Source organism: Dermacentor variabilis, chromosome 2 (genome assembly GCF_050947875.1).
Source record: "Dermacentor variabilis isolate Ectoservices chromosome 2, ASM5094787v1, whole genome shotgun sequence".
Taxonomy (NCBI): domain Eukaryota; kingdom Metazoa; phylum Arthropoda; class Arachnida; order Ixodida; family Ixodidae; genus Dermacentor; species Dermacentor variabilis.
In genome coordinates, this window is record NC_134569.1 from 11,488,732 (window position 1) to 11,514,543 (window position 25,812).

The 25,812-nt window shown below is 47.1% G+C and overlaps 1 protein-coding gene across 4 annotated transcripts in view; it reads right to left on the reverse strand.

Annotated features, from left to right (window-relative positions):
- The window catches only part of LOC142571339 (band 4.1-like protein 4), a 230,905-nt gene that overhangs the window by 77,902 nt on the left and 127,191 nt on the right, over positions 1-25,812 (reverse strand). For all 4 annotated transcript variants that reach the window (XM_075679609.1, XM_075679610.1, XM_075679608.1 and 1 more), the window contains exons 3-4: positions 24,391-24,433; positions 3,314-3,392 (exon numbers count right to left, since the gene is read on the reverse strand). In XM_075679609.1, the coding sequence (XP_075535724.1) occupies positions 3,314-3,392; positions 24,391-24,433 (122 nt within the window). The remainder of the gene's footprint in view (positions 1-3,313; positions 3,393-24,390; positions 24,434-25,812) is intronic.

The following is a 25,812-nucleotide window of genomic DNA, read 5'->3' on the forward strand; positions in this document are numbered from 1 at the left end:
TACAAGTCATTTCAGCCATTAGTCAGTACTAAGTATTTTTAATCATTTCTAATCAATTCAATTAATCAATCAATCAATTAATCACAGCATTTTGTTCACTAAACTTGAAGCATACAGTATTACTGGTCCCGCCTTAACTCTATTAAAAAGCTATTTGTTGGATAGGCAATATGTGGTTTCTGCAGCGGGTGCCCTTTCTCAAACTAAAATAATTAACTTAGGTGTACCCCAGGGGTTCATTCTCGGTCCATTACTATTTATTATTTACATTAATGACTTACCCGACCTTTCACATTCATCTCACTGCGTTTTATACGCCGATGACACCACCTTATCATTATCAGACACGTCGTTAATATCATTAACATCAAAGTTAAATGCTGCGCTAACGGACGTTATTGAATGGTGTCTCAGTAATTACCTAATTATTAATCCCGAGAAAACTAGATATGTCATATTCAATAGTGGTCACAGGGTCCTAACTTCTCCACTAGCGTTAACACTTGGTGCTCATCAAATTCCAGCCGGTGACTTGGTTCTATTTCTCTGTGTTCTCCTGGACGCTAACCTGAAATTTGACTCCCACGTTAACAATATTAAGAAAAGAACGGCATTTGGCATTCGCGCTCTAATAAAAGCACGCGCCTTCTTTTCTCACAGGCTCTTTTATCACTTTACTTCGCTTTTATTCATAGTCATATAAACTATGGAATCGCTGCCTGGGGCAATACGTACAATTGCCACCTGTCATCAGTTCAGCATTTACAAAATCAAGCCATTCGTATCATTACTAGCAGTCCTCGCCAGTCAAATGCATCCATTTCGCTCCGTCAAAACCTCATTTTAACCCTTTGAGGGTCGAATTATTTTGGAGAAAACTTTCCCAGGTGGTCAAATTACTTTATTGCGGATCTTGAATGTACAAGATGTATAAAGTCGGGAATAAATAGTAAAGAAAAAAATTAGGAACAGTATTTTGGTGTCGGCATCACTCAGAACTGCAAAATGTTCAATAGTATTTCAGAGTGTGGTACTCTTTGAAACACGAGTCCCCGCACAGCCGCAGAGAGCGAGAATACGTCATGAACGGCGGTGATAAACGAGCTGAGAGCAGTGCCAATCTAAATAGAAATCAACTTCCGCCGCCCCTGCGATAGCGTGCCGACAAAAAATAAAAATCACGTTTCGCGCGCCTCCGTCGCGGCGGAACCGAAAGCGCGCTGCCGCTGAGAGCGAGAAGACCTCGCGAGCAGCGGTTAGGCTAAGAGCAGCGCCAATGAAGATGGAAATCAACTTCCACCACATCTGCAAGAGAGTGCCGACAAAGAGAAAAATGACGTTTCGCGCGCCTCCGTTGCGATCACGCGGGGAAACCGCAAAAGGGGTGTTGCCGCAGTCTGCGCGATGCACTGAAGCTAGAAGTCAGTTCTGTTTATCTCCCCAAGAAGGTAGCACAAATTTCAAACGCTTCTTGTAAGTCCTAAGAGGTGACAGCACCTCCCAGTGAGCATACATCGTCATTATGGCGCGAAATTTCAAACGGAGGGTCGAAACCGTACGGCGAAGACCTTGCGGGACAGAAAACCGCCGCCGTACATGTACGGCGAAAACCGTCAAAGGGTACGACCGTGCACTTGTTTCAATATAAATTAACAATCTTATTTTTCAAGTTACTTAACAACCAATTGCTTTACGAATTCGTCGACCTAAATGATTTACGTAACTACAATAGAACTAGGTTTGCCTTTAACAGAAATTTTTTACTGCCTCGTGTCCGTGCCAACTATGGTAAACTAACATCATCTTTCGCTGGCATATCTTTATGGAATCGCTTACCATCAAACATAAAAACACTCACATCATTCTATGCCTTCAAAAAATCCCTTAAAGAGTTCCTTTAGACGCAGTGACGCAATTATTGTTCCAAATGTTTTATTTATTATCACTATTTTCCCTATGTTTTGCTGTTCACATGCTTGCTGTTGCCTTTAGTCGTTTTGTTCATAAATGCTTCTTTTTATGTATTCTCATGCATTTTATGTCTGTTGAAATTTTGTATATGTATATTTTTAGCACACTTATATTTTTACTTCATGTTCATTTCGGCCAGCCGATTATATTTTTCTCTATTTCGTTCTGTTCCTTCTTTACATAATTTAAAGGTTCTGTTGTACGCCGATATTATTTGTACTTTTTGTTAGTATTACTGTACATTGTAATCATAACCACTTTTCTGTTGTTGCACTAGAGCTCTTCGTTTCTCTTAGTGTACATTCTATCAATTTTATTTCTGTCCTGCCACCTATGTAATTTTTTTTCTTATAATTACCCACCGGGGGTACCAAAGTCGAAGTCTGTAACCGGGACCCTCGGTCCCGGTTACACCGAGGGTTTCCGGTTACAGTCTTCGACTTTGGTACCCTCGTCTGTAAAACAAAAATGTGACCGTTTCTTTGTGATGAATAAACTTGATTTGATTAAAATTGATTGCATTCGTTACAAGTTGTCGTTAGACATATTGGTCATTTCATAGTTATTACACGTCATTTCAGTCATTGTTAGTCATTACTGGTCATTACTAAGTATATTTAGTCATTTCTAATCAATTGTAGCCGTTACAAGTTGTCGTTAGACATATTGGTCATTTCATAGCCATTACAAGTCATTTCAGTCATTATTAGTCAATACTGCTCAGTAGTAAGCATTTTTAGTCATTTGCAATCAACTGTGGTCATTACAAGCCATCGTTAAACATATGGGTAATTTCGGAGTCATTACTAGTCATTATTAGTCATCAGTAGTCATTATTAACCTCTACCAATCTCTATTATAACGTTATCATTCAATAACTGTCACTATCAATCATTTTTCATTCTTTAATCTGTCTTCATATGGCGTAATGACGCTTCGGCGGACACTCCGGCGGTCAGGTCTGCTCACACCAACTTCACCATGAGCCTAGAAAGGTTTTCGCCTTAAAATTATGGACAACTGAAGCACGATCACCCACGTATACGCATTCGCTCTTATCTATAATGTTTTTCTTTTTTTCGCAGCATGCGTGTACTTCACGTCCTCGCGATTGCGAAAGACAGTCACTGGGATTCCTTGTCCACAAGGTTTCTGCTGAACTCGCTAGGGGGACGTCATCGTCTGCAGCGGGCATCGCAACTGTCCCGTTCAAGATGGACGCGGCGTTTTCCCGTGGCCCTCCCACGCCGCAGGGGTGAACGCTGACCCAAGGAAACCCGGCGCATTCGCGACGGCCAATGGCCTCGTGCAGCAGAAACGCCCACGTGACGCATACACTCACCTCGTGATCTCCTCAAGCAGCTTGCACGGGTCCGGCGTGTAGAACTTGACGCCGAAGTAGAACGTGAACGTCTGCATGCCTGCGACAGGACGCAAATAGACGGCATAAGATCCCTTTATCCGCAGTTTAATTGCCCCTGTAAGCAAGCTGCTGAGCATGTTCACTCAAGCGGTATCAGTAGTTTCGCTACACATAAACACTGCGCTTATTATACAGTGTGTCTAACGTAACTTGAGCCAAACATTAAAATTATGCGAATGCCACGTAGCTGGACAGAACCAAGGTAATGTTGTTTGCCGTCGCTTGTAGATACTCAGAATTTTTTTTCATCCGTCTAATTACATAATTAGTCTTAGTTAATTAGCTTCTCAAATATTATAATTAGATGAATATAGTCAATGAAAAAAATTTAGAGCAACGTGAAAAACTTCCGATACAGCTTTCTGTTGCTCAATACGTGCTACATAAACGTTTTTCCGAGCGTGAAAGAAGCCCGCGAATACATGCAAAGTGCCGCGAGCGGCCAGTCGCGCCGCAATTTCGCGCGTATTTGCGGGCTCTTCACGCTCGAAAAACAATTTTATGTAGCACGTATTGAGCAACAGAAAGCTGTATCGGAAGTTTTTCATGTTTCTCATTTTGTCAGTGACAATTTTCGTGTAATTATAATATTTGGGAAGTCGATTAATTGTTTAAGACTAATTATGTAATTAGGCGGAATGAAAAAAATAATCTGAGTATCTTCAAGCGACGGCAAACAACATTACCTTGGTTCTGTCCAGCTACGTGGCATTCGCATAATTTTAATCTTTGGCTCACGTTACGTGGGGCACCCTGTAGACTTGTTTACTGAATACTAGTGAGTGGCCATTCTGTCAGACTGCTCGGAAAGCCCCCGGCGATATTTGCAGGCCTGCACTTGCTGCACACTCTACACTCTTAGGCAAAGTTGCGCCCTTTGGAGTGCCCCTTCTGCCACACAACGATAATCGTCATCTGCCTTGATGCGTTTCCTTTCTTTCACGCGGCGAGCCCGGTACTTTCCAGTAACGAACGGCATGCGCGTTATCAGCATGACATAGCATTCCCGACAGGAAAGTAACGAGCGCAGCGTTTTCAAGAAAGGAAATGCGGGCAAGACAGATGGCGATTATCGTTGTGTGGCAAATATGCACTCCAAAGGGTGTAAACTTTTCTTAGAGTGCAGCTGAAGTACGTTTATGAAACCTTCTGCCACCACTGCCTCGTCCTGCGTCCTACTTTACTCTCGCCTGCGTCGTTGCTCCGCCTCTGTAATTGCATGCCATGAGTCAGTTCCGATAAGCCCAACTTTTCAGTTTATCTGTTTATTATTTTACCCTCAGGGCTGAATCATTACAGAGAGGAGGTGCTCAAATTAAATACCTAAAACTGCACAACAAAACAAAAAGTCACAGTTCCGCCCAGAAGGCGAAGCATCGATTTCGAACGCAAAGTATAGTAAACAGCTTTACGAATATAGTAGTTTAATGGGTTGTATAAACTTTTCTTTTTTTACGTGCCAAAACCACTTCCTGATTATGAGGCACGCCGTAGTGGAGGACTCCGGAAATTTTGACCACCTGGGGTTCTTTAAAGTGCACCTAAATCTAAGTACACGGGTGTTTTCGCATTTCGCCCCTATCGAAATGCGGCCGCCGAGGCTGGGATTCGATTCTGCGACCTCGTGCTCAGGGTATAAACTTGGAAACACGGTGTCAGCGTGCACAAGCAATCACGAACGCGTCACACTATATGAGCGCGGACACTAGTTGTCAAAACGCTGGTGTGAGCAAGAGCGGCAGCAGCAGCGAGCGAGGTTATCTTCGTGCTGCCTATCACTTCAACGCAAGAGCGGCGATAACACAGCGCGCACAAAGGTGGGAGCCGTCTGCAGATCCCTTTCACGGCGCGCGCGACTGCGTGCGGCCATTGGAAGTACGCGCTTGTTGGCGCAGTCGAAGCTGCCTCGCTCCCGCGCTGCCTCCCCGTTTTCCTCTCTATCGCGCGCGAGATTGAGCCGCGATCGGCAGTTTCCCTTGCGCTCGCGCCCGGTCGCAAAATACGCAGTTGCTGCCGACGCACAACGTATCTCTAAGTATCTGCCATGTATGTTAGTACCAGTAAAACGCAATAATTTCGCGCGTGACGTCACAGCAACTAATTAGAACCACCTATGGCGTTTACATGATAAAATAGGCAACTCACGAGACAGAAAGCTTTCCTTGTTTTTTGTTTTCTTTTTGTCATTACGGAAAAGCGTTTGACAACCATCCAAGACCTTTTTACAGAGTGTATCCGTGCATGCGCTATCCGCACATACAGCCACAAGTGCCTATCCTCCGTTATCCACCACCCAGCACCTGGAGTAGCATGCCAGGAGAACAGCTAGGCACATTCAAAGAAACAACACACATGATACCTGCTATTAATGTTCACAGTGCAGGATGCGTAACTCTACACACCTTCGTAAGCACAAAGCTACGCGTGAAGGCGATACGCTATAGCTACAAGCCGGTCACACATGCGCATCGCAAGCCTGCGCCGGCATTTACGAAACAAGAAATTATAGGCGAACATTTATGGCTCTAGCAGAAAGTTTGCTTTTGACAAGTCAGGCAAGTAAGCGTTACATGTTGAAGAAGATACAGTTGCTCCGCACGAGATTTGTTGTAAATTGATGCTCGCGCTGGGCATCGTGCAGTGAGAATTTCCCGAGAGCGCAAGTCAAAGGGAGCAGCGGTATATATAACGTGCAGTGCGTTCGAGAAGGGCCCCGCCTCTTTCTGCGGCAATGAAATTAGGTGTAATATGTGAATCGGATCTATGAGATCATTTAGCACGCGAAAAAAAAAAATGATAGCGGCAAACGGCGGCCCCAAGAGCAATGGTGGCAAAACGACCTCAGGGTGATTGACATCACCTCAGCCTCCGATCAGATTGAAGACCTCGCCCGACTTCGTCCAATGACATTGAGACGCATTCAGCGGACACAACGTTAACGTTCAGCGACCTCACCTCGACCTCACTATAGAGGTTGAGATGGGGTACTAAAATTCAACATAAATTCTTGATCAGGTATATTAAGTGTCGAATGGGTTTGTTGCCCGTGCAGAAACCTATACGTGACTTGATGCCTCTGATACAGGAGACACAACACCACGATAGATGTACCGCGAGAAGTGTCACACATGCTAGACCTGCACTGTTTTGAAAAAATTATTTTTAGTCGTTTATCCTGTTTTTGTACCAAATATGTGCTGAAAAAAATCACAATATGGCTTCCAAGAATATAAGTCTACAGAACTCGCCCTACTAGATCAAAAAGAATACATCCTACAACAGTTTGAACATTAAATAATGCAGTCGGAATTTTTGTGGATTTCACACAAGCACTTGACTACATTCACCACGACATTTTATTTGAAAAATAAACCATTATGATATTCGCGGGCTGCCACTCGCGTTAGTTAAAAGCTATCTGGCGCATAGATGTCAATTTGTTTCTATAAATGATTTCGTATTAGATAAGAAGAAGATAAATTCAGGTGTACCACAGGGGAGCATTCTTGGTCATTTATTGTTCACATTTTTGTTTTGTCTGTGACAATATTTATGTACCTAATTGTGTAATTTTTTAGCAATGTAAATTAGTGTTTTCCGCATACCCTATACGTAATGCATGGAACTATGCCCCTCCTGCTGGGGCCGAACGGCCTGCAATATCTCGAAACAAATAAAATAATATCCCGTTTTAAGCGCAACCGAGGCAGTGGACGGGAATGCTGCAGCTTGCTGCTGCTGGCGCCAGGGCCATTTCCGCAGGCCCCAGCGGACTGCGCCAACTTACTTAATTTGGGCCGCCTGTTGCTGCCACGGCGGTTTTCGATTACACACGCGCATTATCTCCTTGCATTAGCGGGCGGGACTGGGAGACCAACGTTCTGCTGAAGGTGATCTTCGAAGCCCGTACCACGGTGCCAGACTCTTACGTTTTCTGTCGCGCGTGCCAGACGACACCTTTAAGAACACGCGAAGGTGATCAACTGTTCGTTTGCGGTGTGCCTAACTCCACGATCGGCACACGACCGAGAACAAACACTCCAATCAGCAGCAGCAGAGCAGGCATTCCACACCTGCAGACGCCGAACTCCTCGCTCGGGCTGGCGTCGACGAAGCCATGCACGACGCGGCCTCCGTTGCGGTTACGAGAGCGCTGCGAGAGCGCGGACTCCACGATTTCTCGCAGTATATATATATATATATATATATATATATATATATATATATATATATATATATATACGGTGTCCAAGCTAACAAAAAAAAATAATTTCAAAGGCTGGTGCAAGATACGATTTTAAGACCCATGCGGTTTTCAGTGATCACACCTCTGACGACTGAACACTGTATACGTCTTACGATCGTGCCTGCAAGATCACAGCATCGTGATTTTTTAATCTTTTTTTTTCTTTGAACAGCTCGGCTAACGTTAGCTGGGACACATAGTATACGAAAAGACGTCAAAAATGCACTTAACTCTGTGTCGACCAATTGTTGCAGTGCGACTGCTATTTTCTAATCATTTCTGTTACAAACGTACGTTAATTCCTTTTCTCTGTCCTCCGCCTTCATGCCCGTACACGGACGATGCAACGATGGCAAACCGCTACGCGACAATGCCTCCCGAAGAAGTCACATTTCGCGAGAACTAACGAACTGGCCGATTCGCTAGCCCGAGGTATTATTAACCGGGCCGACTCGACTGGGGCGGTCCCAAGTAGCCGCTGTAATGACCCCAATCCAACGAATGCCCGGGAGATTCTCGCTCATCAGCGTGCAACCAGAAAAAAGTACCCTCCCCCTCACCCACAACTCAGTGGAGAGGAAGCCGCCAGCTGGCGCAAAATTCAGACTGGGGTATTCCCCCACCTTAAATTACAGAATGCCATGTTTCCCATTCGCTACAGGCCCGACTGCCCGTGGTGCGGAGGCATACCAACACTACAACACATTACTTGGGATTGTGAATCACACCCGTTTGATAAAACACACCACACAATGGAGCAATGGGAGGCACAGCTAACCAGCTCAGACCTGGCGGGACAACAGTCCTTCATAAGACAGGTCAAGCTGGCGGCCGAGGCCAGCGGGGCCTTGGACTAAAGGGTCTCCGACCATTGCACGTAAATCGTTTGTCAATAAAAGTTTCTCTCTCTCTCCGAGAGAAAAGATCACCGTGAGCGCGAACGCTAGTGCAGCCGCCGCCCACGAGGCGGGCGCGAGGCGCCTCGAAAGGCGCGCAACGCCCGAGCAATGCGTTCGCGCGCGCGCGGCCACGCGTCTTTTTCGTTCCTCGGCGCGACTCGCGATCGAGCGCGCGGCTTGACGAACCCGCACACACGCTGTCGTTCGCGGCCGGAGAGGGAGAGAGCACGTCTCACTGCTGCTGCTGCGGTGCACGCATGTCGCCCGCTCTGTTTGTCGTGCGGCAATCGCGCTTCGTTTGCGATGGGCTGCATGCCGAGATCGCGGCTTCGATTCCCGAGTGTTTTGGAAGAATATAAAAAGAAATGTTGCACATGGTGGGACAGTTCACGGAACATTCAGGGAACACAGTTTCAAAACGTAAACAGGAGGCCTCGGACTTTAAACACCGTTAATTAATAAGGTCAACACTACCAAAGCCCCTCATACGTTCTGCTCACGTCCGCCAGCAGAAGGGGCTTTCACTCACACCACGCCTCCCCTCATCGACGTGGGGCGCAGTGCGCACACACTCGAGCAGCAGCATGGCTGGACCCTCTAGCAAATGCAAGTATGCGCGAGGCTGCGGTGGCGCGGACGACCGCTCAATCGCCGCGGTCTCTGTCCTGACGATCGGTTGTACGTTCGATTCAGCCTAAATCGCGCACGTGATCGATCACGTTGCACAAAAGCCTTTTGCCACAGCCGCCGTTTTCCATTCTAAAGCGCTACATCGCCCGTACGACTGTCGGGCTCTGCCTTAGGTATCCACTGGTACGCCTGCATCTATCTGCTCAAGTTGCCCCCAGTGGTCGCAGAAACAAACCTACCATCTCGGTAAAACACGTTGTGGGGCTAGCTGGTGCCTTGTCATGTCTGTATTCCTTCTTGTGTGTCGTCACTATTGGCGCTTCACCTATTGAAAGCTATCCACCATCTCGGCCACGCAGGTCGCACTCACAGAAGCGTGTGCCTCCGCCGTAGCGTTCAAAGCGCGAATAATTGCTCGCAAGCGGGACCGCGCGGCGTCTTCACCGTCGACGAGGGCGTGCCTGCGGGCCGCGCCGGCGGGTGGCGCCGATCAGCGAGGGACAAACGACCGAACCGCTGCGGTGGCTATAGGCGCAGTGTCGGGCCGGTGTGTTCTTTTGTCGTTACTGTTTTTTTTTATTTTATTTTCCGGCAGCCGCGCGTACTGCGCGCTAGCCGTACACGTACGGTCAATACACACTCGCTCTCCTCGAGAGCATCGGCCGTCCGGCTCGGTCATCGATTACCGAGCATTGCGTGAATCGGGGTCAACGCGCCAGAGCGCGACCCGCGTGTTACCTGCTCTCGGGCATCTTCGAGGGTGCTCTGTCCGCGAACCCCGTTTCGCAAAAAAAAGGATTCGGAAAAAGGCGAGCACTGCTGGATCGGCTGCGCAGCTGCGTGCGCTGCTATGAAATGGATGGATGGATGGATGGATGGATGGATGGATGTTATGAGCGTCCCCTTTGGAACGCTCATAAGCTCTTGCTACTATGCTGCCTAATATCCTACCTAGGTTAACCAACGAAAAAAGAAAAGAAAAAAAAACACTATGAACTAACACGTCCAAATTTTCTGATCCCCTATTGCGAACTGTGTTTTTGTACGTCTCCGTCTTTTGTCGTTTCCCTACTTTTCTTCCACCAATCCTCCAATCGCCTCTTACTAATGTCTATTGCGGACCTGTTTGCTTTACCACTGCTCCCGCTGAACCCAAGGGATGGATGGATGGATGGATGATTGTGGCTCAACCCTTTGAATCGGGCGGCGGCGGCGCGCGCCACCTAGCCTTTAATGGTTCTATATGCATGCATACCTATGTATTTACTCCTTTACTTTTGCGTTGATATTGTCCACCAATCAGATAGCCTCCGTTTAGTTATTTCTACCTGTTCAAAGTCTATTCTACTTTCACTGTCTTTAAAACCCAAGGCTTTGAATAGTTCCCCGTTAGATTCAACTGCAGGGTGAAGTTGTTTACAAGCAAGTATCACGTGTTCCGCCGTTTCCTCCTCCTCTGTACACGCCTCGCACACCAAATCTATCTCCTGGTATCTGGCTCGGTACGTTTTAGTCCTCAGTACACCTGTCCTGGCTTCGAACAACAATGAGCTTCCCTTAGAGTTATCGTAAATATTTTCTTTGGCTATTTCTTGCTTAAACGCCCTGTATGTCTCCAATGCCGATTTGGTTTGCATCTCTGTACTCCACATACCCCTCTCTGCCTCCTTAACCTTTTTCTTGACAGATGATTCCTTACTTGTTCCCCCGCTACTGCCCAAGTATTTGCTTGTCAATTTTCTAGTTCGCTTCCTCCACCTCGTGTCAACATTCCTCGTGTATAAGTAACTGAAAACCTTCCTAGCCCACCGAATTTCCCCCATTTTTCTCAATCGCTCCTCAAATGCTATCTTGCTACTAGCCTCTCTGCCCTCGAAAGAAGACCATCCCAGATCCCCCTGCACTCCAAGATTTGGTGTCTTGCCATGTGCTCCCAGAGCGAGCCTACCCACACCACGTTGCCTAATTTCCAACTGTTGCCGGGTCTCTGTTCTAATACATAGAACTGCATTGGCAAAAGTCAGGCCTGGTACCATTACCCCCTTCCATATCCCTCGTACTACCTCGTACCTATTGTAGTTCCACAGTGCCCTACTCTTCATAATCGCTGCACTTCTGTTACCTTTAGTCGTTAGATATTTTTCGTACTCTGTCAGATACTCAATGCCATTATTTATCCACACCCCAAGGTACTTGTATTTATCGACTATCTCTAGCGTGGCCTCCTGTATCTTATGCTCGCCGCAACTGTTATCATTAAAAATCATGACTGCTGATTTTTCTTTGCTAAACTTCAAGCCTAACCTGTCTCCTTCTGTACCACATATGTCCATTAATTCCTGCAGATCTTCTGCATTGTCAGCCATTAATACAATATCATCCGCGTACATCAGTCCTGGTAATGACTGCTCAATCAATTTTCCTTGCTTGAGAAATGATAGGTTGAAGCCGTGTCCGCTTTGCTGTATTTTGGCCTCTAGACCTTGTAGGAACAGCATAAACATCAGAGGTGACAATGGGCACCCCTGCCTAAGCCCCCGCCGAATCATCACAGGCTCCGAAACCTGCTTTTCCCATTGTATAATCACCCGGTTACCTTTATAGATATCTTTTAAGAAATTGGTTACTCCATCTTGCACTCCTAAAGTTTCCAGAATGCCCCACAAGCCCTCTTGAAGTACACTGTCATAGGCTCCCTTGATGTCCAAAAAAGCCAGCCATAGGGGTCTGTGTTCCTTTTCAGCTATTTCAATGCACTGTGTTAGCGAGAACAGATTGTCTTCTAGCCTCCTATGCTTCCGGAACCCATTTTGTAGCTCTCCAAGTACCTCCTCGTTCTCTACCCATGCCTGCAGTCTGTCCTTTATAATCTGCATAACCACCCTGTAAACCACTGACGTCACTGTTATAGGCCGGTAGTTATTTATGTCAGCTTTGTCCCCCTTTCCCTTATATATCATTCTCATCCTACTTAGCCTCCATTCGTCAGGTACTTTACCATCCACTAGCATTTTGCTCACCACCTCCCTCAATGCTTTCTTAGATTTCGGGCCCAATTTCTTTATTAACATAATTGGAATACCAGTGCAAGCGCGCCACCTAGCGGCTGCGCCGAGAACGCCTCGCAATTATCGTATCGCCGTGACGCCGCCGCGCAAAAGCCCGAAAATGAAAAGAAGATAGATGTTAAAAGACCTTTCTTGTGCATCCCTACGCGTGCCATAGCGGTGGAAAGACAATAATGTATGATTTCATCGTTTCCAGAAAGAAGCGTACGACGCGCGCCGGAGATTGACTTGTATAAGAAACTTCCGCACCGGGAAGAGGTGCAGTGGCGTAGCAACAGGGGGGGCCGGGGGGCCGGGGGCCCCGGGTGCAAGGGGCCAGTGAGGGGGGAGGGGAGGTGTCATATACGTCTGAAGACACCCCTCTTTCCGCCGGCTACACCCGGGGAGGGGGGTGCCAGACGACCTAGCTACGCCACTGAAGAGGTGACCGATACTATACCGATATCGAAACACCACTCGGAAAGACTTCTCTCTTCCCGATGAGTAGAACATTACTTTCTTTTCTTTTTTTAATATCTTGCTGGCGTTTCAAATCGCGGGGTATACTTTGTTCGTGCAGGCGATTTGATAAATTATAGTGGTGTACGCTCCACTATAAGCTCCACTTAAGCTCAAGTTGGTTTTGTTCGTATATAGTTTTCTGCCCCAGGTGGCCGCAACAAGAAATGAACGTCATCACGTCGTCTTGAAGTAGCATTAGTGTTATTAATGCTTTAAGCAGCAGGAACATTACACGCTAATGTACTTTTGTTTGCAAGCACAGTACCAGGAAAGATAACGACCTCAGACAATCTGAAGTTGATCATGAATGCCGCGAGGCGACATATCGTTTTCATAGCATAGTGGTACAAGCAGAAGATGCTGTTTTCTCATTCAGCGCGGTGAGTGGTCAGTTTATTCGCTCGCAAGAAATTTAGAAGCAACTGCAAACAGCGTTCGTTCCAACTTTGCAGCGTTCGACCCGCGCACAGCGCCCCCTATGGTTTACTTCCCGACACTTTGCATGCAGCTAAATGTCCCTTACAACCGGTTCAATTCGTTTCCAAGTCATGCATTTACAGTAATACAAATGACTTTGCCAAAAGCAAACCCTCGCCAAACTTGGGAAACCTGTTCGAAGAAAGGGACCCGATTTGTTGTTATTCACTGTTGTCTGAGAATTTCTCAAACCCGGCGAGCCCGAGCCCTACAAGCTATAACACTGCGTACTGCGAGCACGAACGAGCACCAGTCACAGGACGCAGGCGACCTTATCACACGTATCGTCTAACGATACAATCTTAAGCGGAAGCTTCAGCTCGGGTGCTGCCACCCGAATGCACGCAAAAGGAGAATTCTTTTTTTCTCGGCAACCACTGCACCAGATTCGAGGAGGTTTGTTGCATTTAAAAGAAGAACTTAAAATATAGTAACGGCTGGTTTCGAATTTCTGGGTTAGGTCGTCAATCTTTGAATAAATATTGGCAAATATCGCAAATTTTCAGAAAACGAAACTATCCAGTTTACAACCTAACTCAACAATGAAAAATGATATCACAATTTTGTGAATTGCAGCTAATAGTACATCTAAAGCGAACAAAACTGATATGTCACACATTAATCTAAAAATAATAATAATATGCAAATACAGCTTTCGCAGAACCCTTGTATACAACGTAACGAATTCACGTAAGATAAAAATTGACGTATCTAATTTGCCCGCTTTGAATGGTCTAATGGATGTCGCTTACAGATATCTCTGCCTGATGCAGAGCTATAAATTTCTAAACTTCATGCTTCTATTTTTTCCAACTTTTGAAGATTCTTTTAACCAAATTCAGGCCCTAAATAGAACTTCCGCTTCCAACAGTCACTATAGTTTACCTTCCGCGCTTATAAGTTCCAGGGTTAAACCGGGGTCCAGAGGGTTATCTCAGAAAATCGTTTCTGCGTTTTACATGTATTTGAACAGGCCGCGTCGGAGTTGGGCCCGAGCTAAAGCTTCCTCTTAAAAAGCTTGCACCCTTTGGGCCGTATCTTGTCCCACAGAGATAATCGTCACCTGTCTTGCCCGCATTTCCTTTCTTTAACGCTGCGAGCCCGGTACTTCCAAGTCACAAACTGCTCACGAACAGCTTGACACAGCATTCTCGACAGGAAAGTAGCGAACGCGGAGTTCTCAAGAAAGGAAACGCAACGATTATCGTTCCGGGACAAAATAAGTGCCCCAAATTTTTTTAAGAACGTAAAAAGAAAGTGACCCCGACTCACAAGCGGAACTGTCATTTGCTTTTATCCCAAGATAAAATGACCAGGTAACTTTACAGTCTTTAGCCTCGTTCTATCACTGCAGAATATCCATATTTAGCCTCTAAAAGCACGACAGACGTTACTGCGTATAAATTGTGGCATACTATGTGATACACTGCAACACGAGTCGTAAGGCGGAGTTGCTTAAATGAGGGTCGAAAACAGGTTCTGGAGTTGCCAATACCTTAAAGATGCTAAGCGTACGGCTTTCTTTCAGCAAAAATAACTTGGCAGCCTGTTTACCTGTCCTTATGCGGCCATTTTTGCCGCTCCATGAATTCTCTTCGCTTTTCTTTTTTTGCTCTACTTGTTTATTCTGAAATGTCCATAGAAGCGGATGACTGAGAGCAGCTAAGAAATCGCTAAGCCAACACTGCAGCGGCCCATGCCTGGATACAGGATAACTATGTCGAGCGATGTTTTGTCAATTATTAAGGGAGAAAATAAAGACCAAAGTTATTTTTAATTTTTTCCAATTTCGCGTCCACAGCGCGGCAAGAATTACCTTTCAAGTGACGTCACGCATTTCGCGTTATCTTAGTTTATCAGCACGGTACCGTCTAGACCGTTGTTGTCGTTGTTGTCTGCAGGAAGAGCTCTCAAACATCCAGGTATCTTTTCTTACCATGGTACTACGGAAGGCAATGCGATCATTCTTTATTGATACCAGCTGGGGTGCTTTCAACATCAGTGACGTGATTTCACAGAAAGCTGGCACGGGAATATTAAAATGGCGTCACCACTTTCTGCTTTTTTATCCTTCATGGTTTACTGAGCCCCCACTTACGGTAATATTGACTCAATGGGTATTCCATATAGATATGCAACCTACCAATTTAGCATAGCTAAAAACTTTGCCTATTGACACTTTAAAATAAGCGGCCCCGATAACGAGCGAGATAACAGCAATAAAGCGTTCGTGATCCGTGCTCCTGCCACTCGAAGCCTATCGCACACGTTACCCTACCAGGTACACCGCAGACACGCTGGCGTGACGAAAGAGAAGCGCTGTCGTCTCTCCGGCAGCCTCGATGATCGGCCGCGCGCCCGCGACTCCGCGTGATTACGCGCGCGCTCCCGACGGCTGCCGTTCTCCGCTCCGAGTCACTCAACGCTTGTCGTCCGTGCGAGCATCGCCTTCGAGATTTGCGCGCGCCGGCTGCCGGCGCGCACAAGTCGCGGAGGCCATGGTGGGAGACGCGGCGGGTCAATGACCTTTCTCGATCGCCGGGGCGCTTCCACGCCGAGCCGGCCGCGCTCCGAAGCGATATGGGGCAAGCGATCGCCCGCGGCCTCGAGAGACGCACAGTATCGTTGATGCTTTGGCACGAACAACATAGACGTGTTATTGCTTCGACGGCGCAAAAGGCGGCTTTTCTGGCAAAGCAAGTTTCTTTCTCTCTTTCTGTTCGTGTCCCGCGGTGTATAAGTGGACGTGCTCATCTGAGACAGAGAAGGCACGCTGACGATTCGTCCCTCTGCGGCATGCCTCGGCTAAAGAGAGCCGCCCGAACGTTGAAGAACGTAGAAGCTAATTGGCACACGGCCAATTGTGAATACAGCTTGTGGGAGGCAATACTTCACTACTGCCGTATTCAAGCGTATATGAACATGCAGAGATCTGCCTTGTCTTAGAAAATACCCTTATTTCGAAATAATTGTAAGGTTATTTGTTTTGCTGCGCGAAAAATCTGTTAACGTCGCACAGTGACCGTTCGCAACTATATGGCCGCAACAAGAAATGAACGTCGTCACGTCGTCGTGAAGGAGCTGACTTGGTGGAAAACTGTTCGCGAGCACTCCAAGCAGAGCTGCAGGCCAGCTGTGTCTCGCCCGCAGCATGATCATCATCATGCGGCCATACGCGTGATAGAACAAAATGTGAAGGTCGGATGAGAATAAGGAAGTGCGACCTTTATCGACCCTGGGACATTTGATGATCCAGCCATGTGCGCCACGGCAGCGTCGACGAAGGCTTGCAAACCCAAAGTTTTACGTAGGATGCCATCGGTCGAGCTTACGAGAGGGCTCACGAGAGCTTCTTCGATCGCTGCTAGCTTCAGCAATAGTTAAACTACTCGCGACTTTCCCGCATGGAAACATTCGATTTCGGGGCTGCATCGTCTCGTTACGACCGCTGGCCTCGCATCCTGAGCAACAGAACGTGGCGCTTATTCGCAGAAAAGTTGTTACGTCCGAATTGCTGATGCCGTGTAACCAACCGTGGTGTTAAGCATACTTCAACGAAGGCGGCAGGCCCACAGCAAAGAACACTTGTACGAACGGGAAGCAATTCGGCCCTCTTCTCCTTTGTTTCTTTTTTTTTTATTATTCGATAGCACGCATACGCCAGCAACTATGTCAGGCGATACTGAGGAGCGCATGTCACAGAGACGCGTGGTAGCAGGACGCGAAGAGGATCGCTCGACCACGTGCCTCGGAAGAAAGCCGGGCTGCGCGTCCACTCAGGCTTTAATGGAAACAGACGCCAGGCCTGCTACGTCAGAGGCAGATTCGTGGATAGAAATCGCGCCCTTCAGACTAAGGAAAGGAAAAAGAAAAAGCGGGCGTGCGAGCCAGCTAATTCACTAATGAGGAGAGAAGAAGCCTACCAACGCGTGCCGCACGAGACTGTCTTCCGAGAGTTGCAATACGCTAACGAGCCTGCAGGCAACCGTTTCCCCATTCGGAGCCACCGACGCGACATGCGAAAACGAAAGGCCGCGCCTTGAGCCATGCTCACGTAAGCGTGACGAGGAAGGGACCGAGCTCCAGCGGGGGGGGCACGGCGACGGTGACCGCGAACGTGTTTTGAGAGTGGCTGAAAAAGAAAAAAAATTCCGCACCCGTTCTCGCGTTAGGATGCCGGCAACCTTTCCGCCCGTGCGTGGTCGGTTGGTCAACATGCGCATTTATAGCCTTCGGTACGATGTTTCCTTGATATTGACGCCGTGGGCGCGGCAGAGGCACAGCGACAATGCCGCCCACGAATCCCTTCCTGTTTTTCGTTCAGGCCGTGCTCTTCATCTGCCCGACACCCCCAGCCATCGAGACATGCTGCGACCTTTCTGCGGCTGAGACGACGGAATACTGAATCTTCAGGCCTACCAGTCCACAGAGATGCGATACCAGCGACATGCTCCCGGACATGCGCACATGGGCACCGTTACTTGCCGGATTTTCCTCGCCGTCATCGGTTACGTCAGAGTTTTGGCAGCATAAAGGTCCGGCCACTTCGCGGATTCCGGCCAGTGGGCGCGGCAGAGGCACAGCGACAATGCCGCTCACGAATCCCTTCCTGTTTTTCGTTCAGGTGAGAGACTATCGCCTAACGTATACCTATCGCAGTAACAATGTTTGCCTCTTGCTTCTGCCGTGCCCACGGTCTTTGAGTGATATGCTTACTGCGATTTACCATTGCTTTGTGAACCTACTGCCTACCTGTGGTGACGTAGAGACTAACCCGGGACCGTCTACTACAGAGATGCTTCAGACCCTAATTGATGATGTTCGTGAACTTAAACACACTGTGCAAGCTACTAACAGCAAGATTAACGAAACAAGTATTAAGCTGTTGTCAATTGACAAGAAGCTTGACGATATTTCCGCTACGGTGACTAATTACACGAGCAAGGTTGACGAGCTTCAGTCAGAAGTCGAAAAACTCGCTTTGAAAGTAGACGACTTGGAGAATAAGAGTAGAAGAGAGAACTTGATTGTATATGGCATAAAAGAATCGACCGAAGAAAATTGGCAATCCATCGAACAAGTCGTGACTAAAAACATTCTGACTGACACTCTAAAGGTTCCAAACGTGGCTATCGAGCGTATTCACAGAATTGGCCGCCCAGCCGAGGGCAGATGCCGACCCGTCATATTCAAACTTATGGATGGCAGAGATAAGGCCAATATTTTGAAGAATTGTAACAAACTGAGAGGCACAGCCTATAGCATATCGGAAGATTTCTCCCCGCGGGTACAATCAATCCGAAAGAAGCTCTGGGCTGCTGCTGCTGAACACAGGAAGAAAGGTGCCAAGGTCGTGCTGTCATTCGACAAAATCAAAATTAATGGTAAGCTGTTCCAATGGGACGAAACTCAAGATAAAATAGTCCCGCTAGCTTCACAATGACGGCCTAACAGTAACTTCGGGAAAAAGAGTCCGCTTAAGAGCCGCAATTCAGGCCATAGAGACATAGTTCAAAGCGAGTTCTCTGTTCTGAACATTAATGCCCGCAGCATCCGGAATAAAACAGAAGACTTCGAAGGTCTTCCTTTAACGTATGAGCCTGATGTTGCAGTGCTCACCGAAACGTGGCTCCATGATAACATATCCGATAAGGATGTGGTACCTCATTCGCACGAAATTATCCGCCATGACCGCAGTTCTAGAAGGGGTGGGGTAGCCATTGTGATAAAGAAAGGAACAGATTACACGCTTGTACCACACCATACTAGCATAGAAATGGTCTGGATCCGACTTCATACTTACAAACACAGCATCTTTATTGGCGCCGTTTACAGACCACCAAATTCAGATCTAGGTATGCTCGAGACGCCGTATGACTTTTTGAATGAGCACAAAAAGCGATATTCACATGTCATTTTGTGTGGTGATTTTAACTTGCCAAAAATCAACTGGGAATCCTTGAGCGTCTCATCTTCATGCCGGCATTCTGATTTGCTACTCGATATTGCCTTTTCTTTTAATTTGAAGCAGGTTGTGGCTGAACCATCGCGAGTTACTGCTACCACGGGCTCCCTTCTAGATCTTGTATTTGTGTCTGATGCTATTGAAAGGCTGGGTTTCACGGTTAATACTATGCCTGGTATATCCGACCACGATTTAGTGCTTTTCAAAACCAATATGGCACGACCAATCACACGCCAATCAACAAAACAATTTTACGATTTCAATAACGCTGAAGACGAGAGTATTTTAGACCTTCTTGAACAAGAATACGACACTTTTTTTGCAAGGTACAGTGAAGGCCACACAAGTCCGAATGAATTGTGGTTGCACTTTAAAAGTACGGTACATATGTGTATTCATCGGTACGTCCCGCTGAAGAAAAAGAAAATTCATAGCCACAGTCCATGGATTGCACGAGAAATAATTCACCTAAAACGTCGCGTAAGCAGACTTTCCCGTAACACTTCGAGGGCTGCACAGAGTACTGTGGCGACACTTCGTAGAGAGCTAAGAAATCAAATAAGACAATCAAAATTTCAATTCATTAATGTAAAACTGCATAACTTCCTCATTAATGACCCGCGGAAATTCTGGACTTATCTAGCTCAAAAAAAGGACCCCAAACACAAATTGACAATAAATCACGTGGACGTTAGTGACGGACAACAAATAGCGGCAACATTCAACGATTATTTTTCTTCTGTGTTCCTGCGTGGTGGTGGTCCGTCTACCAATTTCAGATCAACCAGCTTCCAGGTACCCGATCTTAGCATAGGCGAAGAAGGCATTTTTTCCGCCTTTCTACACCTGAATACAAAGAAATCATCTGGACCAGACGATATTCCGAACACGTTTCTTATCAGATACGCGGAATGGTGTTCAACATTCCTCTTCATTACATTCCGCACTCGTCTACGAGAGGGTGACGTCCCCAGGGACTGGAAGCTGGCTAAGGTTATTCCTGTGCACAAATCTGGTACCAAGCTCCATGTCGCTAATTACAGGCCAATTAGCTTGTTGTGCACCGCAGGTAAAGTGATGGAACACTTTGTTTTCAAACACATCGCCTCATTCTTGGAAGACAATAATTTTTTTTTCTGAAGCTCAACATGGATTTCGTCGCGGTTTATCTACTGTGACACAGCTAATTCACACTACCAATGATTTCTGTAAAACCCTTTACAAAGCAGGACAAATAGATGCCATTTTTCTGGACTTTGAAAAAGCCTTCGACCGCGTACTGCATAGTAAACTTCTGCTAAAACTTAGACACATCTTACAGAATCAACAAATTTTACAGTGGCTTGATTCATACCTATCTCACCGGCAACAGTACGTCCAGATATCCAGTTCAAGCTCACCCATCGCTCCAGTATTTTCAGGAGTGCCACAGGGCTCAGTCCTTGGGCCGCTTCTTTTTCTTATATATTTAAGTGACCTAAAACTTGACTCTCCTGTGCGGGCCCGTTTTTTCGCAGATGACTGCGTAATTTATCACACAATTCTCACCGAACGTGACCAGCTCGTTTTAAATAACTACTTGTGTGCTGTTAATAATTGGTGCCAAAACTGGTCGATGACATTAAATGTCACGAAATGCAAACAAATGACCCTAACCCGAAAGAAAGACCCACTGAAGTATTCGTACAAAATTAATAGCGCTCCTCTAGAACCAGTAGAACAGTTTAAGTATCTTGGCGTAACGATCAGCTCGAACCTCAGTTGGAGCCCCCACATTAAAAACATGGTTTCAGTGGCATCCAAAAGACTATGGCTAATAAGACACCGGTTAAAACATGCAACCACTAAAACAAAACTTGTAGCTTATACTTACTCGTGCGTCCCCTACTGGAATATGCTGACGTGATCTGGGATCCGCACACTAAAACGAATGTAAAAAGTATTGAGGGGGTTCACAGAAAGGCACTGCGATTTATACACCACGCCTACGGAAGACAGGTATCGATATCTGATCTTCTTAGCCGCTCAGGTCTTCCCACCTTGGAATCTCGTCGAAAAATGCACCGTCTGAAGATGCTATTTGCAATCATTAATAATCATACCAAATTAGAATTCCACACTTACATGCAGCACAACAGAACCCGACAGACTCGACACAAACACGACAAAACAATTATAATGCCTCAGTGCAGAACCAACACAAACAAGCTGTCGTTTTTTTCAAGAACGATAGCAGACTGGAACAAGTTGCCCTACGATGTGGCCACGTTATCAACACCCGATGCATTTTTTTCAGCAGTCAGTTCTAGCCAATAACCTTTCTGAGCTCGTTTTTTCTTTCTTTCTTTTTTTCGATTTGAATGTAACGCGTTTGCATCTTGTTTTGTTTGCTTTGCTTCGCAATAACCTTACTGTGTGCCTACGTGGTTCTCTGTCGTAACTGTTACTGTTGTTGTTTTCTTGATGGACCATTAATATGAAAAGTGTCATGTACCCACTCCAGCCCTGGCTACCAAAAGGCGGCCGGCAGTATTGAATAAATAAAAATAAGATCGCCGTCCTTGAGCTGGGCTACGCTGAGAGGCGGACATTACTTGCACGAGAAATCGAAAGGCACATTCAACTTATTTCTAAAAAATTCAGTAAATTTCTAAGTTATTTAATTTTCGGCACATACTACAATTGATGAATTGCAGCCGGTGAGTTTGCGTGGCGTATCCACTTGGAACGAAGTTTAAAAATGACACCAGAATGGAGATGTGCGCCATCAAACTCGCCGTAAAAATACACAGTTGTTCCACTTACTTTTTTAACAAAACGCTCTTTTATGCACAGAAACACAAAAATACCTGGAAGACCCATGTATTTCATTCCACACTTAGGGAAATAATATCTCGAAACTGGTGTCATCCTGGAAATTCATTTCAAGTGAGTACGTCTTGCAAACTCATCAGCTACAATTCGTAAATTGCAATATGCGCACAAAGTAATTAATTAAGGAGTTAATTAGAAATACACTGTTAATTAGTTCAATATATCTGTCTATTTGTCTTTCCGCCTTTTCGAGTAATCCAACTCAATGACAAGAAATATGCCATCTGCCGCAGGCGATCACTGCAGTGCGCGGAACGGCGCGTTCCTTGAACTTCATTTCCGGAAGAACGCCGCCGTTCCGCTAAGCGTCGCGGTGGAACTGTAACGATAACTCGTCAGCTTTACGCACGAAGGAATTCCTTCTGTAAACGTTGAACAGACGCACGCATGTATACGCAGCACACCATGCAGGGAGGCATCGAGATGCAACTCTTGCCGAGTTCAAACGAGGGACTTCACTACTATGTTGCGAAAACGTATTGTGGACATTTTTCCTCATTCATACTGCAATATTGAATCTGCATTAATTAAACACATATATGTATTGTTCCTTTCGATGCGGTTTCTTGTGCAAGAAATTTAACTACATTGCTGCATGTGAGTAACTTTCTATATTGACATCTGAGGCGCAATATCCTGACTGCGCACTCGAAGACGCAAGTGGAAAGTGCCATATGTGTTGAACTGGTAATAGACGAGCACCAAAGTTGCAATTAGACATCTCTGGAGTACGTCCGGTGCTCCCTGAAAAAATATCGGCTAGGAGCGTTTGTTTGGATTCTTTTATCTCCAGATAATCTGTTTCCGGGTATGTTCAAATTCGTATAGTATACGTAGTTCGATGCGAGTTTTAAATTGCTCACTTCATCTCGCCTCAGGATTATCGGACACTATATTTTAATTTAAAAAATCGAATGCAACGTTCATGTAACGACACGTTCCAATGTTGGAAATGGACCGCGTTCCTTTCGTTTTAAAAGAGCTAGTAAGAAACCAAGTCGTCGTTCCTTACGCGAATGGATCGTACAGCGGAGGAAGCTATAGTTCCGCAGACAGTATAGAAGAGAACCACTGGCCTCCTCGCAGTGCTCCGGTGACCAGCCATTAGACACGCATGCTGCGCGAGCCCTCGCATCCGTGTGCCGGCGTGCGCAGGAAGCGCGCCTCGGTGACAGCGGGCCGGACTGCCACGTGGGATCCAAGAATCCAACCAAGGATCCAACGACGGCACCGCGGCTCCTTCTTGTTGCACGGCGCGAAGATGGCGGTGCAAGCGGCGCTCGCAGAATAAAGGCTCGACTTCAAGCAGGACGGAGGCGCGCGGGTTTCCGTGTGCTCGCCCTTTTTAGGCCATGCGCGCTACGAGTAAGGCTGCGAGAATCGGAAACGAAGCCTTGCGGCCACATGTGGCGGCTGTATGTGCACACAACAATAAGAAACATCTTGGCGCGAGTCGTGACCGATGCATCACGATGAGGACACATCTTGTACAGCGGCACGTCGTTGGCGCGAGGATGAATGGCGTCTCCGTGAGGACTGCGCGCCGACGCGGAGCCGGCCGAACACACGTGGTGCCAAGTTTCGCTTCTTTTTCGTCGGTGCTGTGTTCGCCTCTGTCATTGTAAGCCGTGGCAACTGAAGAGCGCCAACTGCCGGAACCCATGTGGGGAGGTGTCGAAACGACAGGTACTATGTAAGAGTGGAAGTCGAGTTCCATGCGAAACGGATGAAAGAAATGGATCGAAATGCTGCAGCTCTACGCGTCACAAACCTACAGCAGCACAATCTGCCCGACACGGAAGCACACGTTGCTCCCACCTCCCCTTTATTCCTGTCACCTTTCTTTCTTTCTTTCGTTGTGATGGTAAGCAAAGGCTAAAGTGAAACGAGACGAGAACGCTCTCACTGCGCGTCTACGTTACCGTATACATACATTTGAACCGCGACGCAACGATTTTCCTCACACGGACGTGAAAATCAGCGGAGACAGACTACGCGACCATGACGCTTGTTCCCATTCCCGTTATTCCCGTATTCGTCAATCGGGTGGAGCTGGTCATATATATGCTACGGCGTTGACAGCTTTTTTTTTTCGTCCCTCTTTCTTTCAACGGGGCTGTGTAGTGTAGCAAGCTCAGCCTCCGCGGCTGTTTTTTTTTTTTTCTTTAGAGCCACGCTTTCGATGCCGAGCAAGCCAAAAACACACAGTGCGAGCAGCAATCGCTGTGCGCTGATGCTGCTGCATTCAGCTATAGGATGTCTCGAGTCTGAGCCGCGATGCCTGCAATCAAAACTATAGATATAGAGGCGCAAGAATATTTGAGAACAAAGCTCACCTTTTACTTGTCTGTGGATCTTCTTGTTCGGGTCGAGCCAGTGCTGAAAAAAAAGAGAGAAAGAAAGAACAGACGCGATAAGAACGCAGACATATTGAATTCACGTATCGCTGGCCATCAGCAGCCGTGAGACACGTAAATAGCTAGTTTCTATATCACATAACTGACGAGACAAGACATTTTCTTGTCCATATTATTTCCTTTATTGAACGATTACCGACGCGTAAGACCGAGCTTCACAGGAAGGTGGAGACTTGAAGCGATCGCAAGTGATTGAACAAGTGATGTGTCTGGAGACAATTAATAAAAGAGGATTCGTCTTAATTGGTCTAGTAAACACAAGTCTCGTCGTCAGACATTACTTGCTCGACCATTCTTGATCACTACTGACCCGTATGGTGATATTAAGGAACCTTATTAGAACTGCACCCCACAAATATTTATTTATCTTGACTTTTATTGCTGTCAATGTCAGTTCAGATTTGCCAAATCGGCGGAGACTGCAGTGACGTCACTGTACCACGAGGGAAACAAAGCTGCTGACCACGCGAGATCATTAAGACACATTTAAAGCCAGCACGAAGAGTAGGGCGGCTTCTACGTACTTGTGTCGCCGCGCGATCTGCATGCGAGCTCCGCGCGGATCGCACGCCAGTCAAGCGCGGCGCCTTATTTATTTACCCACACGGAGGACGCCCCCGTGCACACGACGACACGGGCGTGTGCGCGCGTCGTACGAGCTATGCGCGCAGACGCGGCGGTGACGTGTCTCGGCCGCCAAGGCGCCGTCGGACAACGCCGCCGGGGACGTCGGCGAGCCATCGACGGCGTGGCCCGCTAACGAGCCACGACGGCCACCGGCCGCGTGTCCGGAAACGCGCGCTGCTCGTCCGCGCGAGAGAACGGCTGCGTGGGACGACGGCTGCCAGGAAAAGTCGTGACGGACGGTCCGTGCCCGCGCGCGACCCCAAACTGTCTCTGCAGCCGCGCCGGTCAAGACAGCGACGCGAGGACCGTCTGGGCCGCAGACGCTGTCGCCCTCGCAAGGCCGTTGGCCGGGGGAGGGGCTTGGAAGTATACGTGGGCTGCAGTCCGAGGGCCCACGGTTATCCTTCGACACGGTGGCGTTTCTTGCTGCTTTGCATACAAATCTGGCTGATCGAGACGCGCAACTGCGACGTCGACAGTTTTCCTCGAAGTGGCATTCCTGATATCTTGCTGAAAGCCCGCAGAGATATTGTCCAACGGAACGAGACGCTAAGTAAGATGCGCTTACAGTTGATTCGATTAAAGTCCCTATATTTTTCTGTGGACTTTAGATGCGACGGCAAAAATTTCGTGAGTACGCATATTTTCGGATATATGAAAGTTTGCTCATGCTAAGCAGGAGGTCGTGGGATCGAATACCGGCCACGGCGGCCG